The sequence below is a fragment of the Mus caroli genome, unplaced genomic scaffold, assembly GCF_978045245.1.
Source record: "Mus caroli unplaced genomic scaffold, Mus_caroli_1 scaffold_2, whole genome shotgun sequence".
Lineage (NCBI taxonomy): Eukaryota > Metazoa > Chordata > Mammalia > Rodentia > Muridae > Mus > Mus caroli.
In genome coordinates this window covers 140231440-140248938 of record NW_028227257.1, presented here as the reverse complement: position 1 = coordinate 140248938, position 17499 = coordinate 140231440, and the positions used below count along the sequence as shown (strand labels likewise).

Here is a 17499-nt window from a genome sequence, read left to right as displayed (position 1 = left end):
GCTAGAATTTATATCAATATAGGAACATCATCCTCAAATTATTATCTATAAAATAAGAACTAATTAATTGTACATTTAGGTTCTGAGAGTAACTATTCAGTTGTTGATCCATTGATCACATGTTGAATGTATAGTGTTCTGTTGACACAGGCAAGAAGGTAGAGAGGACTGTTTACACAGAAGCTCAAGACCACCTGACTCCATGGTGGATGCACTGACAGGAAAGGTAATATTGCTTAGTTACAAAACTCGTAAATTTATACTCACTGTTTATGGAATAATTCATCTGACTGTATAGAATAACAGTGAATACCTACCTAACAGACTGTCATCATGGCAGGTTCCATTCATCATATATTTTCCCTCTGGGCAGATACATGTGGCTCCAGACGGATTCAGTAAGCAGAGAAAGTCACATGACAAATCCAAGCAAGGATTGGGTACTGATGGAAATAAAATTAAGGAAAACAGAGACACGTGAGATAAAGGTTTAGAGAAGTTTCAAAAGCATAAAATTCTGCAAGCTGAAATGATGAATTATCAATGTGAAGAAAAAAGCAAAACAATTTTTAATGATGCTCTCACATTTTAATATTAGTATTCTATTTTATAAGTAGTAAAAATCATTATATAATACCTTCATTAATAGGAAATTTGTCCATTATAAAAGGAAAATTGTTAATTAATACATTTGGCATAACTTCAGGATTACCTCTGCATAAAGTTAGTCTAGTGTCGAATTGAAAGCTACACTGCTTCCTTTCTGGTTCAGTTCATGTACAATTATCTATGTTGATTATTTTCTTCACTGGAAGATTTTGCATAATGATCTGGTAATTGCCTTTTCTAGAATATTCAAGACTCAACCTTAGGTGGCTAGTCTGAATTGAGCTTATAAGACAAGAAGTTATTAACTGAGCATTTTGCTGAACTCTCACTTTTTCAAATTACCAGTGGACCTCCCTGCTCATAAAAAAGCACCCCTATTGAAGTGTTTAGAGATCCAAAACTTAATTTATAATTATCATACAGTTTTAATTACTATACAGTTTTAATGAATGAAAATAAATTATCATTGGTATTCACAAAGACACAAAATTCATAGGTCTTTGTAAATTCAAAATTTAAAAATGGGTATGAATTGAAACATGTTAAAATGGTCCCTGCTTACTGTGAGGTTGTTTGCATACATGTGAGACTGAGTACTAGATTTATCTTATATAAAGGTTTAGCTAATGAGCTTCTTATGTGGTCAAAGGTGATTCATGGTGTTTCCTATTTGAACCAGACCACAGAACCTTTCTGCTAAGGTCCAGTGTGCATATACTACCATGTTTATAATAGTAATAAATTAACTATAGATTGCAGATTTCGCCATGCTCATTGGTGATTATGAATTAGGCAGAATTATAAGGTAGCATAAATTGTTCATGTGTTAACCATAGACCCAACATATGAGGTTTTTAGGAAGGGCAGTAGCATATAAGGAGGCATTGAAGGAATTTTATTTCTTGCTAGAATTTGGTCACAATGACTTGAATAAATATAGTTATCTTTCCAAATAATTGTACTATTGAGTATAAATCAATTTTATTAGCCATAGGTGTGACTATAAATAAATTGGAACAATTTAATTGACACTGATGTGCATGTCATTTTAAAATTTCAATCCTACTTTTGCTCTTGAGTGAGTTTGCAACATTGCTTCACATCTCAATTCTCAATGACTTATTTAATGAATCCTTTCTAGGTTGAAGATCTGTGTTTATAAAAAACGATAAACATCAAATCAGAGACGATACAATTCATGTAAGAGTTCTCTGAACATTCTTGAAGCTGCAGTGTTATTGATATGTAGTCAATGGTTGTTAATAACAGTACTGTGAACTGACTACTGATGCATGTTTATACCTTCATGGGAGATCCAAATATTTACAAGTTTTTAAAATTATATTTAATGAATAACTTTAATCCTAAGAAAATGCGGTAGTTTGTTCACATCTCTTATAGCAAAAGTGGATAGCTGATTTAAAATTTCTGGAGAAACCAAGACAAACTTAGCAAGTATATTAGAAATTCAGACATAGTTACCATAATTATAAATATATTATTTTAAGAGACATAAAAAGTTTGAAATATTTTACTTACAATTTAGTTGTTTATAGCGATGTGATACCAAAATGCTCTTTGTTTTGTCAACACCTAAAGCTAGGACCTCTACTGAGCCATGACCAAATTTTTGAACTCTGAATATACCATTTTTAGGTCCTGCTCCATATATATAATCTTCAAAAACATCAATTCTGTGAGGATGCAACAAACCTGGAATGTTCGAGAACGAGGAATGAATTACAGTGTGAGCACCATCAAAATACATTATACAATCATAGCATGATGAAACAGTTATATTTTATAATTACTGTTTACTAATATAAGTTGTATATGCACTTAAATTTTAAAAGTGTCTAGATTAATCCAAGATCCGATTATGATTTTATTTGTTAATTCAAAATTAAAAATAACTTTTAATGATAGCTGAGAGGTGATAAATATATCGGTCACAACATATTGAACAAACATTTCCATTACTGTTTTGCAGCTTCACCTAAAATTGCTTGGGGTTATTATATACTAAGTAATTGTCTCTACCATAACGTTTGCAAGAATGAAGGCATGCCTCATCTGTAGCACAAAGAAACTTCTCATGGATCAAGTTTTAAATTGAATTCTATCATCTGTTTTAGTGGTTTATCATGTAATTACAAGAATATATATATATATATATTTTTTTTTTTCTCCATGTTCTCACTATCCTTGCAACACTATTCTAGACTAAAATAAAAGTAAGGGAATATTTTGTAAGTATCCATGAATGGCAACTGAACAAAAAACAAAACAAAACAAACAAACAAACAAAAACAAAAAACCCAAAGCAATGGCGGTAGGAGTAAAATGAATGTATGGTTCTAACACATACCATTGATTTTGTCATTCAATTATTGTTTTATCTTTCCTATTTTTATTATAAAATTATGTGAATCAAAGTTAAATTTACTTAACATGATAGTAACAATCTTATCTTTTTACATTTACATTGCACTTGCGGTAAATTATGGAAAGGCCTAAAAAAAAGAATAGAAAGACAAAGGAACAAAAATAGAGAAAATATATTTGACAGCCAGGGAAACAAAATGTGAGGCAATCAAAATAAACTAGAAAATGAGAAAACAATATAGGAGATGTTTAGAAAAGAAGAGAGGAAAATGACACAGCTGACCCTTCATTTTGATGGGAGGTGTTCTGGTTGCTACCTAACTTGTCACTTGGCTTAATACCCATGTACATAATGAAGAACTCATGTTTCCTTGTGCCCATCATCACAATTTCAAAAGAGTTGGGTGTTGGCCAACACTAATCACAAGTGACTTACAGAATGAAATAATTTCAGAACATGGGCAGTAAGTACCCATATTTATACAAGTTGAGGAGCTCTCTGCCCTGGTCTCTTCAATATAGCAGTAGTATCGAAGCTTTCAATTAGTATAAACACTAAAATTTGAAAGAATTAGAGGAAATCCAAATTGCGAAATTTCTATAAATCTATGTCTGTGTCATGAATTAGTAGTCACAATAACAAAAGTACTCTGCAAACCTTGTTTGCTGCTGACAGAGACCACTGGACTGGAACCATCATACAGGACACTGCCAATGATGGAGAGCTCAAAGTCTGCCCAGTAGATGCGTTCACCAAAGTGATCAACAGTCAGACCTGAGAAACCAACATGCAGAGACAAGACATACAAAGAAATGGAGGTTACTTACTATTAAGTTTTTTTTCAATGTTTAATCTCGATAAGTATTTTTCTTTAAGAAATATAGAATTCCCTAGTAACAATCCCTGATACTATTAATGATATTGTACTTTCAGATAGGAGTCTAGCATGACTATCCTCTGAAAGGCTTCACTCACTCATCAGTTGAGTCATACAGATGCAGGTACCCAGAGACAAACAGTTGATGGAGATTGGGGACTCTTAGGGAAGAGTAGGAGGAAGAATTGCACCCACTAAGAGGATAGAAACTCCATAGGAAGACCAATAAAACCAACTAACCTTGAGTCCTTGAGGCTCTGAGTCTGAAACACCAACAAAAGAACATGCATAGGCTGGACCTAGACCTCCCCACACATATGTAGCAGATGTGCAGCTTGGACTTCATGTGGATCCTGAAGAACTGAAGCAGAGGCTATCCCAAAAGTTGTTGACTATATGAGGAATGAGTTCTAACCTGGCTGCCTTGTCTGGCCTCAGTGGGAAAGGAAGTGAATAGCCTCAAAGACACTTGAAATGCATTGGTGGGGAGATACCCAGTCAGGGGGTGGGGGATGGGTCAGGCAACTGCCAGAGGAGAAGGGAAGCAGGGATGTGGAAAGTATTGTAGGTGGGGCTGACCAGGAGAAGGGCAGTGAGTGGGATGTAAAGTGAATAAATTAAACAAACAAACACAAAAAAGCATCATAAAATTAATATACCATATATCACAGTATGTAGAAAGTAAGTAAAAATGAAATTCTCTATCTTTAAACTTGAACACATGAGTTCAGATCAAGTAACATTTATTTAATAAGTGATTAGAATAATCTTATCTAAACAGGTGAGGTCACTTTAACCATCCTGTTCATATTTACTGAGTTCTTAATTATAGCAAGTTTATTATGATTTTACCTAATATTTCAGTTTTTGTCTTGAGTAATGGAAGATTTTTGTACCACAGTGATTTAAATTTGATATAACCAACATTATTTTAAATCTCTTTTTGAAGCTCGAGAACCCAGAATCCAACATATGCATGGACTTTAGATAAAATGAAATTAAGAACTGGTCTGAGTGTGGAGAGACACCTACGTGTTTGCTTCAGCTTAAGGCAACCAAAGACTGATAATAAAAATAGGAGAGAATGAGAATTAAAGTCCTGATGTGAGGTTTTAGTATCGGTTGGTATATTTCCTTTTGTCAAGTTTTCTTTTCTTCTTCTTCTTCTTCTTCTTCTTCTTCTTCTTCTTCTTCTTCTTCTTCTTCTTCTTCTTCTTCTTCTTCCTCCTCCTCCTCCTCCTTCGTCTTCATTATTATTATTACTTAATCTTTTTTAATAGTCCAGTCATTATCTCCCTCCTGGTTCACCCTCCAAAAGTTCCTTATCTCATTCTTCATCCCCTTGTCTACAAAAGGATGTCTCCACCATCTATACCCCAACCCCACCAAATCTCCAAACTCCATGGTGCATCAAGTTTCTCAAAGATTATCTGCTGTTTCTCTCACTGAGGCCAGTCAAAGACTGCCTAGCTCATCATCACTTTCATACTAGGTCTTTGTGAGTGCACAAAAAAAAAAAAAAAAAAAAAGTAATATTTTATTAAAAGGTTGTTTCTCATATCATCCTGATTGAGGTAACCCAGACCCAAAAGGAAATGCATGGTATGTAATCACTGATAAGTTGATATTAACAATGAAGCAAAGAAAACGCATGCTATAAACCACAGACTCTAAGAAATTAAACATGAAGGAAGCCTCAAGTGAAGATGCTTCACTCCTACTTAGAAGCAGGAACAAAATCATAGGAGGCAGAGGGAGGGAGGGACCTGATTGGGAGAGGGGATGGAGAGGAGAAAAGGAGAGTAGGATCAGGTATGGGGGCAGACAGGATAGAAGACCAGAGAACCAAGAGAATGAATAGAAATACAGCTGCCAAGGTGGGGGTGGAAGTGGCGGCAATCTCTAGAAAGACTCAGAGACCTGGAATGTGAGAGGCTTCCAGAACTCAATGGGTTGACCTTAAATGAAATGTCTTACAGTGGGGAGACATAACTTGAAGACCCCCAACTCCAATAGTTAGACATGGACCCCAATGGAGGAGTAGGGGCACCAAACTACCTTCAAAATTCTTGACCCACAAATATTCCCGTCTAAAAGAAATTCAGGGACAAAAATGGTCAGAGACTCAAGGAAGAATGTCTGTGGCTGGCCCAACATGGCATCCATCCCACAGGAAGGAAGCAAACCCTGAAACTATTACTGATGCTATACTGTCCTTACAGACAGGAACCCAGCATAGCTGTCCCCTGAGAGCCTCCACCTGCAGCTGTCTGAAACAGATGCAGATACTTATAGTCAACCACTGGATGGAGGTCTAGAACCCTTGTTAGGGGGACATTAGGGGGAAAGATTGAAGGAACTGAAGAGGATGGCAACCCCATAGGAAGACCAACGGTGTCAACTATTCTAGACTCCTCAGAACTCCCAGAGACTAAGCCAACAACTGAGGAGCATATATGGGCTGGGCTGAGGCTCCTGGCACATATGTAGCAGAGAACTGCCTTGTCTGGCCTCACTGGGAAGGGATTTGCCTAATCATGTAGAGACTTGATGTCCTTGAGAAGTTTACTGTCAGGGGGAGGGGGAGGATTGGGAACACTCAGATGCAAAGGGGAAAGGGAATGGAGTGAAGAATTCTTGGGATGAGAGACTGAAAGGGGGGCAACATTTGAATTGTAAATAAATAAAATAAATAATTAAAAAAATAAAAATGATATAGAAAAGAAAAGCTTAAAAAAAGTTGTTTCTCCTCTGTTGTTTATTTTACAAATCAAAGTTCTGCCCATATGTTCTTGCAAAGATACCATCAATGTATACTCTAAGTTAAAAAGTAAAGCTATTCAGGTGTGAAAAAGTAATATAATTTATGACACATGAATACTGGAGTGAGTCTTAACTATTTTAGATGCCTAGTTTGTGTGGTAGTCTTTTCACTGAATATAGTATCCACCTTCAATTAATGTGAATATAGCAGATTGGTATCATAAAGTGTTGATATACCTCCATGTAAAGGTCCATTGAATAAAAGACAATTTTGGATTAGGCAAAACTTCTAGACTTAAACAGTATAAAAGAAAAGCACAATAACACTAAAAGCACTGTCATAATGATCTTTAATTCATTATGTAGTTCTAGTTGAGATATAACCTAAGTATAGAAATGTCTTAATACTTAAGTAATACAGAGAGAAGTTCTTTGCTTAGCTACTCTCTAAGGAATAGTGCAACATGACTTAAAGTGGAGGCTGTGCCATGGAGCTTGGTGTTCTAAAACTGCTGTTGCTTCTGGGCTATGTGAGCTCTGAAATGATCCAAGTTTCCACTATTGATATTAAGTCCAGCCTTGGTGAAGAAAGAATAACCACCTTGCACCTCTGTGAATTTAATAGACTGAAGAGGTAAATAAAACAAAACTTTTCCTCAGTTAAATTAGTTTTTCATTTCTAGATTATACTTGCTTATTTTGGAAGAGAGTAAACAAGTGACAGATTATAGGTATCATGTTTTTATTACAAGTACACATGACCATATCATCTCTTGCCAAGAAGTGGACTATAGGATAGAATTATGCAAAAATAGAAACTGTACAACGAAGAACAAAACTTTTATAAAAGTGGAATTTAGATTACAAATAATCCTTAAATCAGTGACTATGCTTTTTCTTAAGTCCTTTAGGTAAACAGAAAAAAATTGTCTTTTAAATTAGAAAGTTAATAAAGGAATCAACAAACTTTTCTTATGATAGCATAAAAGTCAAGTTTGTATGAAATAGCAAGTCCATGTCCATCTTGAAAAAAATCTCCTCCTTGTTTTTAGTAAACTGCCAATAGCAATAAAAATAAAACACTTCAGAAAATAATGTTTTTATCTGAACTGAAAATGACATATATATGTTATGAAATTAATAGAAGTATAGAATATTTAAAATAAAGTGCTGTATTTTTAAATCTAACCTTATATTTTCTAAATTTAAATTACATTTACATCATCTTCCTTCTACTCCTTCCACCTTCCAAGCTCTCTCATGTCCCTCTGCCTCATGCCTCATTCTTGTTCTCCTGCTTCATCTTTGTTGATATATATATACATATATATATATATATCACATATATATATTACATATATGTATATATGTAATATATATATACACACACAATGTGCTGAGTTTAGCATTTAGTTTTGTTTCTATGTATATGATTTCATGGATGACCACTTTGTATTGGCAAATGTGTTTGGGGTACATCTCAGAGGAAGACTTGCTCTCCCACACTCCCCCTTACTTAATAACTTGGAGGTTTCTGCCTATGAAATCAGACTTTCGCTTTCCTGAATCAATTTATCTATTAGTGTTGTTTTTTCCTCAGGTTAATCAAGTATAACATTACTATACATAGAAAAGGTCATTAAGGATACAGACCACAGCTCAGTAGACTGTAATGCAGAACAGCGGAATCCCATTCCCAGAGTTGTTCTTTCAGCATAGAATTGTCCATGATGCCTAGGCCTCCATTATATGTTAGGGGTATTAAAATTATTTTAACTCTGAAATTTTCAAAGATACTTAAATAAAAGGTACTTTAACTTTCAAAAATTTCACACTAATAGAAAATGATAATGAAATATCATGAACTACTACTTTGTATGGTATGTATTCACATTTTATATGTAGAAGAATGGGAGATGGGGTGCTTATACAAATATGTCCACTGAGATGCCTTTGCTTAGAAATACATTTATTGTTTATGTATTCCTAATATTTTAACTAATTTATAGTAATTTATATCACCAATTTCTTTGTGTACATAAATATTGATGTGTACATACATTTTTATTCTAAGACCAAACTTATACATCACATCAAAATGAATAGCTAACATGTCTCATAATAATTATTTGTATATTTTTCTATATCTTGTGGTGTTATAGAAATATTACATTTCTATTATTCATTCAGATTAAGCATATGACTGACATACAATACTTTTTATTATGGCCTATATTTTAAAAGGTATTGATAATATCTTTCAATTTTTGTCATTTATGTACTCTGCCAATTTAATTGAAATGTCAAGTTCCAGGTTCTGTGTTCAACAGTCTTAAATACTAGCAAATACTTATTTTTGTATTCTTCATTTTTATATTTTGATAAATGTAATTATTCAGAATCTAAACTATATTAATTATATTTGCCTACACACTTAGATATAATTTTCACATATAAATATTTATGACTATAGAGAATATTGATTATGTTTTGGGATAATTTACAATATTTGACATATAGAATATTAATTAGGGGTAACATTGTAACATTAAAGGCATAGCTGATAAAGTGCCAACAGCTGTCACAAACTGATATTTCATGATGGTGGCAATTTTTCCAGTAAGAGTTGTGGTATTAAGCTACTTGATTAGAGTGTAGACTTCTGCACCAAGTACATACAGACATCACATAATTGCACAGAGACAGGTTGATTTATATTCCAAAAGTTCACCTAGCAGATACTATCTTTAAAGTATAAGCCATAAATGAATGAACTGTATGTCACATAGTATCATTTTTCACTCTGAATGCATAACAGAAATGTAACATTTCTATAAAACTACAACATATAAAGAACTAAAGTATATACATGGATTCAAAGAAACTTTAAGATAGATATGCATTTTATGATGGTGTCTGACATTGAGGTTAGAAGAAAGTTTTATATACACCAAGAAAATGGAGAATAATGCTAAGTCTAAAATGTTAGCAATATATTAACAGTGAATATATTCTGATATAAAGTATCCCAGTGACTGTATTTATACAGGCACATAACTCCAAGTGTATAGTATATACATATATGGAAATTCAGAACAGTTAGTTCATTGTATTTCATCATCACTTTCTATTAGGGTGCTATTTGTGAAAGCTAAATTAGGTTCAGAACATACCACCAGCTGCAACAGAACACCAGCTGCAACTGAACACCAGCTGCTGCAGCTTTACCTCCTCTTTGTGCCTGCCTATTGTGAATCTCACAGACCTTCCTGCTCTCCTGCCCTCCTGGGACAAATCCCAGTCCCCAACTCCAGCAAATAGCTCCTACTTCACCACAGACTATAGCTGCCAAAAGACCAGATAAGCTGAACCTAGACCTTGCCTACTCTCTATAACCCCAGAGCCTATTCTCAGGGTCACGCTTAGTGCTACAGCAGAACACCAGCTGCTGCTTCTCCTCCCACATTTGCAGGCCTATTATGGATCCCAAAGACCCTAGTCTTTCTTTCCTGTCTGATCCCTGTGTCACAGCCTCCTGACCCCAGCATATTAGCCCTGTTCCACCACAAGGTACACTTACCAGAAGACTGGATAGGCTACAACCAGATTTCTCTCACAATCTCTATTACCCCAGACCCAATTTTTGGGTCAGAACAGAACATCAGCAGTAGCATCCCCTGCCCACATCCCAACCCACCTGTGAATTCCCCTGTCTTTTCCCACCTACCTTGTCACTGTGTCCCAGACCCCAGCACCAGCAAATATCTCTTGCTCAACCAGAAGCTGGGCCTACCAGAAGACCAGCCTTAAAAACCCCTGCAAGTATTACCCCATAAACACACTAGCTGGACAATCAAGTAAAACAGAACCAATCAGTCAACACACACTCTGAAAATCCAGAGAGGCAGCACAAACCAAGAAACAAAATTCCCACCAAACCAAAACAAATGCAAAATCTGCAACCTAGACCTACAACCACCTCAAATACTGATGCCTAGATTCCAGAAAAAAAAAATGCCATCAATAGTAGCCAGGGAAGTATGACTCCACCAGAGTCCAGATATCCTACCACAGCAGGTCTTGAATAATAAAATATAGCTGAAGCATAAGAAAAAAAATTGAAGAGGAAATGAATCAAATCCTTAAAGAAATTAAGGAAAACAAACAATTGGAAATTAGTAAATCCCTTAGAGAATAATAATAATAATAAACAACTGAAAGAAACAGTTAACCTGTTAAAGACATGAAAATGGAAATAGAAGCATTAAGAAAGCATAAATGGAGAGAATCTAAGGAATAAGAACAGTGACAACATAATACACAGGATGAATGAAAGAGAGAATCTCAATAATTAAAGCTATGATAGAAGATATGGATGTATCAGTCAAAGAAAATACTAAATCAAAAAAAAATAAATCCTGCCACAAAACATCCAAGAATTTTGAAACAATATGAAAAAAATCAATGCCTATGAATAATAGGAATAGGGGAATGAAAATATCATCACATAAACCCAGAAAATAGTTTTTTCCAGGCCTGTGGCTTCAGCTGGGGCAGATCATCAGTTTGTCTCCTCCTCTGAAGCTACCACAGTCTGAAGGCCTCCCAGGATATCTGCATGCAGGGCAACATGTAAGGGATCCTCTCAGACAACTACAGCAGCTGAGAACTCTAAGGAGCTCAGTGGGCTCAGAAGCAATCACCACGATCTCCCCAACTCAAACTATACCCATTTTCCAGCCTGTGCCTACTGTTGGAGAAGAACATCAGCTTATCTGCTCCTCAGAAGTCCTTTCAGTCTGAAAGCCTCCCTGAATATTAACTGCACAGAGGGCAACAGAACTAACAGTCTGAAGGCCTCCCAAGATATCTGATGTACCCAGGTGCCAGGCACTCCGGTCGAGTCAGCTTGACAGGCTGTGAAGCCTAAAAGCCACTCACAGGGCAAAGAGTTTCACGGAAGCTCACCTCCTGGAGTTCTGGAGTTCTCAGTAACCCATATACTCATACCCTATTCCTAGTCTGGTGTATGGATCCACATGCTCTCTTTTATTATTATCTTATTATAAGTGCCTTTTAAAATTGAATTCTGACATAGTTAAGCCTTTGTCAGTGTTCCAATGTCCTAGAAAGTCCTTGAGCTGACCATGGACTTGGAATTCAGTAAGAATGTTGCCTATTCAGTGACATACAGAATTGCCTCTGGTATTATAGTATCACTTTGAATAAAAGCTAAGTCACTGCCCTACACAGGAATTTACCATCATCTAGGAAGAAGGAAGTTTGAGACCTAAGGAGGAACCAGAGTAGATACTTAGAACTATATAGCTGAGTTACTAGATAGCTGAGTTACACCCATGCACACATATTTACAATGGCCTAAGGGGGAGGTGGACTATACAATAGACTTAAATAAGAACTATGGCAAGGGCACGAAGCCCTTGACCCTGGCTTCTAAGATTAAGTGGACTTTAGGTGGAGCTCTTTTTGATCCCAGTTGTTGACAATGAATTCTATCCCAGGTGGTTCCTGTCAGACCTTCTGTGTTTGTATTCCTCTGTTTTGTGTAAGAATCCAGTAACCTCTTTGTACCTTGCTGGTGTGTCACCCAACTTCCCTTTTTTCTTCTGTATAAAAAGTTTCATGCTCAATTTGACAAATTACATTCAGATTCCATACAACCTCTCCTGTGTGCATCTCTGTCATTTCATCCAACGCTCTGCCCACCTGTGACTAGAGACCCATTCCACGTAGACAAAGGGGCCCAGAGAGTCTGCGGCACCCAGGGCAACAGACCCCACAGTATGAAGGTCTCCCAGATCAGCTGCACCCAGGGCAACAGATCACAGGCATGTATGCCTCTCTGAAGACCACACAAACTGAGGGATTCCAAGAAGGTCAATATAGCCAGGGCTACCAGCCTCCCAAGAGAGCTGCAGCAACCCAGGGACACAGGAAGCAGGCTACAGACAGACTCCCAGCTCAGCGAACACCAGAGATAACCAGAGGGTGAAAGGCATTCGTAAGGCAATACACTTTGGCATCATTAGAACCCAGTTCTCTCACAACAGCAAGCCCCAATTACACCAGCACTCCTGAAAACCAGGATACCAACCTAAATTCCTATCTCCTGAAGATAATAGAGTCTTTTAAGGAGGATATAAATAAGTCACTGAAAGAAATAAAGGAAAACACAGTTTAACTGTTAGAAGCACTTAAAGAGGAAAACACAAATAGGTGAAGGAATTGAACAAAGCATTCTAATACCTAAAAATGGAAATAGGAACAATAAAGAAAACACAAGTGGAGGCAACCCTGGAAATGGAAAACCTAGGAAAGAGGTCAAGAACTACAAATACAAGCATCAACAACAGAATACAATAGATAGAAGAGAGAATAACAGGTATGTAAAATACCTTAGAAGACATTAACACAATGGTCAGAGAAAATTCAAAACATAAAAAACTCCTAACCCAAAACATCTAGGAAATCCAGGAAGCAATGAAACAACCAAATCTAAGAATTCCAGCTCAAAGACCATACAACATTGTCAACAAAATCATCAGAGAAACTTCCACAACTTAAAGAAAGAAATTGCCAAAAATGTACAAAAAATCAATAGAATACCAAATAGATTTGACCAAAATTGAAAATCTTCTTGTCACATAATAATCAAAACATTAAATAAACAGAACTAAGAAAAAATATTAAATGCTGTAAGAAAAAAAGGCAGAGTAATATATGAAGGTATAATCAGAATTACACCAGCTTTCACAACAGAGACCCTAAAAGGCAGAAGAGCTGGGACAGAGGTCAAGCAAATCTTAGATAACACAAATGCCAGCCCAGGCTACTATATATGGCAAAATTCTCATTCATCATAGATGGATAAACCAAAATATTCTAGGACAAAACCAAATTTAATCAATATCTATCTACCAAACTAGACCTAAAGAGGATTCTAGAAGAAAAACTCCAAAGCAAGACAGGTGCCTACAGCACAGAAAAAAGAAGGAAAAAAACCCAGGTAATTAGTTATCTCACAACAAAACCAAAAGGAGAGAGTCACATGCACATAATGCTACCTACAACAACAAACATAACAGGAACTATCAGTTGTCTTTAATATCTCTCAATATCAACAGACTCAATTACCCAATAAAAAGACATAAGTTAACAGACTGGATACACAACCGGGATCTGGCATTTTGCTACATATAAGAAATACACTTCAATAACAAAGACAGTTACTACCTCAGAGAAAAAGACTGGGGAAAAAAGTCTTTCAAACAAATGACCCCAAGAAACAAGCAGCAGTTGCCATCCTAATATCCAATAAAGTAGACGTTCAACCAAAAGGTATCAAGCAAGATGGGGAATGATACTTCATGTTTATCAAAGGAAAAATCCACCAATAGATATTCTCAATTTTGATCATCATGTTCCAAATGCAAGGGCATCCACATTCATAAAAGAAACTTTCCTAAACTCAAAATACACAATAATACTGGGAGACTTCAATACCTGACTCTCACCAGTGGTCAGGTTATTGAAATAGAAACTAAACAGAGACACAGTGAAATTAATAAAGGTTATAAACCAAATGGATTTAACATATATATATACAGGACATTTCTCCCTAAAATAAAAGAATATGCATTCTTCTCAGCACCTCATGGGATGTTGTCCAAAACTGACTATATAATTGTTCATAAAACAATCCTCAACATACACATGAAGATTGAAATAATCCCATGCCTTCTATCAGATCAACACAGTGGAAGACTAGACATCAATAACAAATAACATTCTCTTGGAAACTAAATAAACACCTCTCTACTCAATGATAACTTTGTCACAGACAAATAAAAAATGAAATTAAAGGTTTCCTGGAATTCAATGAAAATGATGACACAACATACCCAAACTTGTGAAACAAAATGAAAGCAGTGCTAAGAAGAAAAATCATAACACTAAGGTCCCTTGTAAAGAAATTGGAGAGATACTACACTAGTGACTTAATAGCACACCTAAAAGCCATAGAACAAAAAGAAGGAAACACACTCAAGAGGAGTAGACGGCAGGAAATAGTCAAACTCAGGGCCCAAATCAACAAAATACAAACAAAGAGAATCAACAAAAACAAAAGCAATGAACAGAAGCTGCTGACTCCTGTGGCTGAACTAGAGAAAGGCTGGAAAAGCTAAGAAGGAGGGCAACCCTGTAGGAAGGCCATCAGTCTCAGTTAACCTGGACCCCCAAGATCTCTCAAACACTGGAACACCAACCAGGCAGCATACACCAGCTGATATGAGGCCCCCAACACATATACAGCAGAGGACTGCCAGGTCTGGCTTCAGTCAGAGAAGATGCACCTAACCCTCAAGAGACTAACTCAGGGAGGTTAGAGTTTTGGCTGGGGTGGGGACATCCACATGAAGACAGGGGGATGGGGAGAAAATATGGGAAGTGCAACAGTTGAAAGGTGGTCAAGGGGAAAATAAAATATGGAGTGTAAATAAATAAAAAATAAAAGACAAAAGATAATAAAAAGAGAAAGAAAAAAAGGAAGATATTAGGAAAAGGCCACCCTTCACAATAGTCACAAGCAATATAAAATATTTTGGTGTGACTGTAATCAAGCAAGTGAACGATATATCTGTACAACAAGAACTTCAAGCCTCTGAAGAAAGAAATTGAAGAAGGCCTCATAAGATAGAAAGATCTTTTATGTTCATAGATTGGCAGGAATAACAATAGAAAAACGGCCATCTTACCAAAAGTAATCTACGGATTCAATGTAATCTCCACCAAAATTCAAACTCCAACTCAATTCTTTACAGAGGTAGAGCAAGTTTTTTTTAATTTTATTAGGTATTTTCTTTATTTACATTTCAAATGCTATCCTGAAAGTTCCCTCTACCCTCCCACTGCCCTGCTCCCCTATCCACCCACTCCCACTTCTTGGCCCTGGCGTTCCCCTATACTGGGGCATATAATTCTTAGATTCATCTGGAATAACAACAACAACAACAAAAAATACCAAGATAGTGAAAACTATTCTTAACAGTAAGAGAACTTCTGGAGGAATCACCATCCCTGACCTCAGGCTGTACTACAGAGTAATAGTGATAAAAAACAGCATGGTATTGGTACAAAAACAGACAGGTAGTTCAGTGGAATAGAATTTAAGACCTAAAATTAAACCCACACTCCTATGATCAATTGATTTTGGCAAAGAAGCCAAAACCATCTTATGGAAAAAAGACAGCATAGTCAACAAATGGCGCTGGCTCAAGTGGTGGTCAGCATGTTGAAGAATGCAAATTCATACATTCTTAGTTCCTTGTACAAAGATCAAGTCCAAGTGGATCAAGGACATCTACATAAAACCAGATATGCTGAATCTAATAGAAGAGAAAGTGGAAAGCTCTTCAAAAACATCAGCATGGGTAAAATTTTCCTGAACAGAACACCAATGGCTCTAAGTTCAACTATAGTCAAATGGGATTGCAAAGGCAAAAGACACTGCCAATAGGCAAAACAGCAACCTACAGATTAGGAAAGATTGTTACCCACCTATATCCGATGAAGGGCTAATATCTAATATATACAAAGAACTCAAGAAGCTAGATTCCAGAGAACCAATTAACTCTATTTTTAAAAGATGTATAGAGCTAAACAAAGAATTCTCAACTGAGGAATCTTGAATGGCCGAAAAGCAACTAAAGAAATGTTCAACATCCTTAGTGAGCCAGGAAATGCAAATCAAAATGAACTTGAGATTCCACCTTATACCAGTCAGAATGGCTAAAATCAAAACTTCAAGTGAGCCGGGTGTGGTGGCGCACTCCTTTAATCCCAGCACTTGGGAGGTAGAGACAGGTGGATTTCTGAGTTCAAGGCCAGCTTGGTCTACAAAGTGAGTTCCAGGACAGCCAGGGATACACAGAGAAACCCTGTCTCGAAAACAAAAACAAACAAACAAAAAAACAAACAAAAAAAAAAACAAAAAAAACTTCAAGTGATAGCAGATGTTGGGAAGGATGTGAAGAAAGAGGAACACTCCTCCATTGCCGATGGGATTTCAAGCTGATACAACCACTTTGGATATCAGTCTGGCAGCTCCTCAGAAAATTGGAAATACTACTACCTGAGGAACCAGCAATTACACTCCTGGCTATATAATCAAAAGATGCTCCAACATATAACAAGAACACATGCTTCACTATGTTCATAGCAGCCTTATTTATAATAGCTAGAAGCTGGCAACAACCCAGATGTTGCTCAATAGAGGAATGAATACTGAAAATGTGGTATATTTACACAATGTGGTACTATACAGCTATTAACAATGACTTCATGAAATTCACAGGCAAATGGACGAAACTAGATAATATCTTCCTGATTGAGGTAACACACTCACAAAATGACAGAAGACTGATATCCAAAATATATAATGAACTCAAGAAACTAGATATTAGTAAGCAAAATAATCCAGTTAAAATATATGGTACAGATCTAAGTGATGAATTCTCCTCAGAGAAATTGTATATGGTCAGGAATCACATAAAGAAATATTTACCATTCTTATCCATCAGGGGGATGGAAATCAAAATTACTCTGAGATTCTATCATGTCAGAATGGCTAAGATAAATAAACACAAGTGTCAGATCATGCTGCAAAGGATGTGAAGCAAGGGGCAACACTCCTCTATTTCTGGTGAGAGGGCGAACTTTTATAGAACTTTGGAAATCAATATGGTGGTTTCTTGAAAAATTGAAGCTCAATCTCCCTATAGACACAACTATACCATTCCTGGGCAAAGGATAACCCACTATGCCAAAGGACACTTACTTAACA

General features: G+C 36.2%; 1 protein-coding gene across 2 annotated transcripts in view; it reads right to left on the bottom strand.

The window, feature by feature from the left end:
- Positions 1-17499, bottom strand: part of Lrp1b (LDL receptor related protein 1B) — a 2026300-nt gene that overhangs the window by 60940 nt on the left and 1947861 nt on the right. For both annotated transcript variants that reach the window (XM_021181392.3, XM_029472167.2), the window contains exons 80-82: positions 3653-3769; positions 2149-2322; positions 318-443 (exon numbers count right to left, since the gene is read on the bottom strand). In XM_021181392.3, coding sequence (XP_021037051.1) covers positions 318-443; positions 2149-2322; positions 3653-3769 — 417 coding nt within the window. The remainder of the gene's footprint in view (positions 1-317; positions 444-2148; positions 2323-3652; positions 3770-17499) is intronic.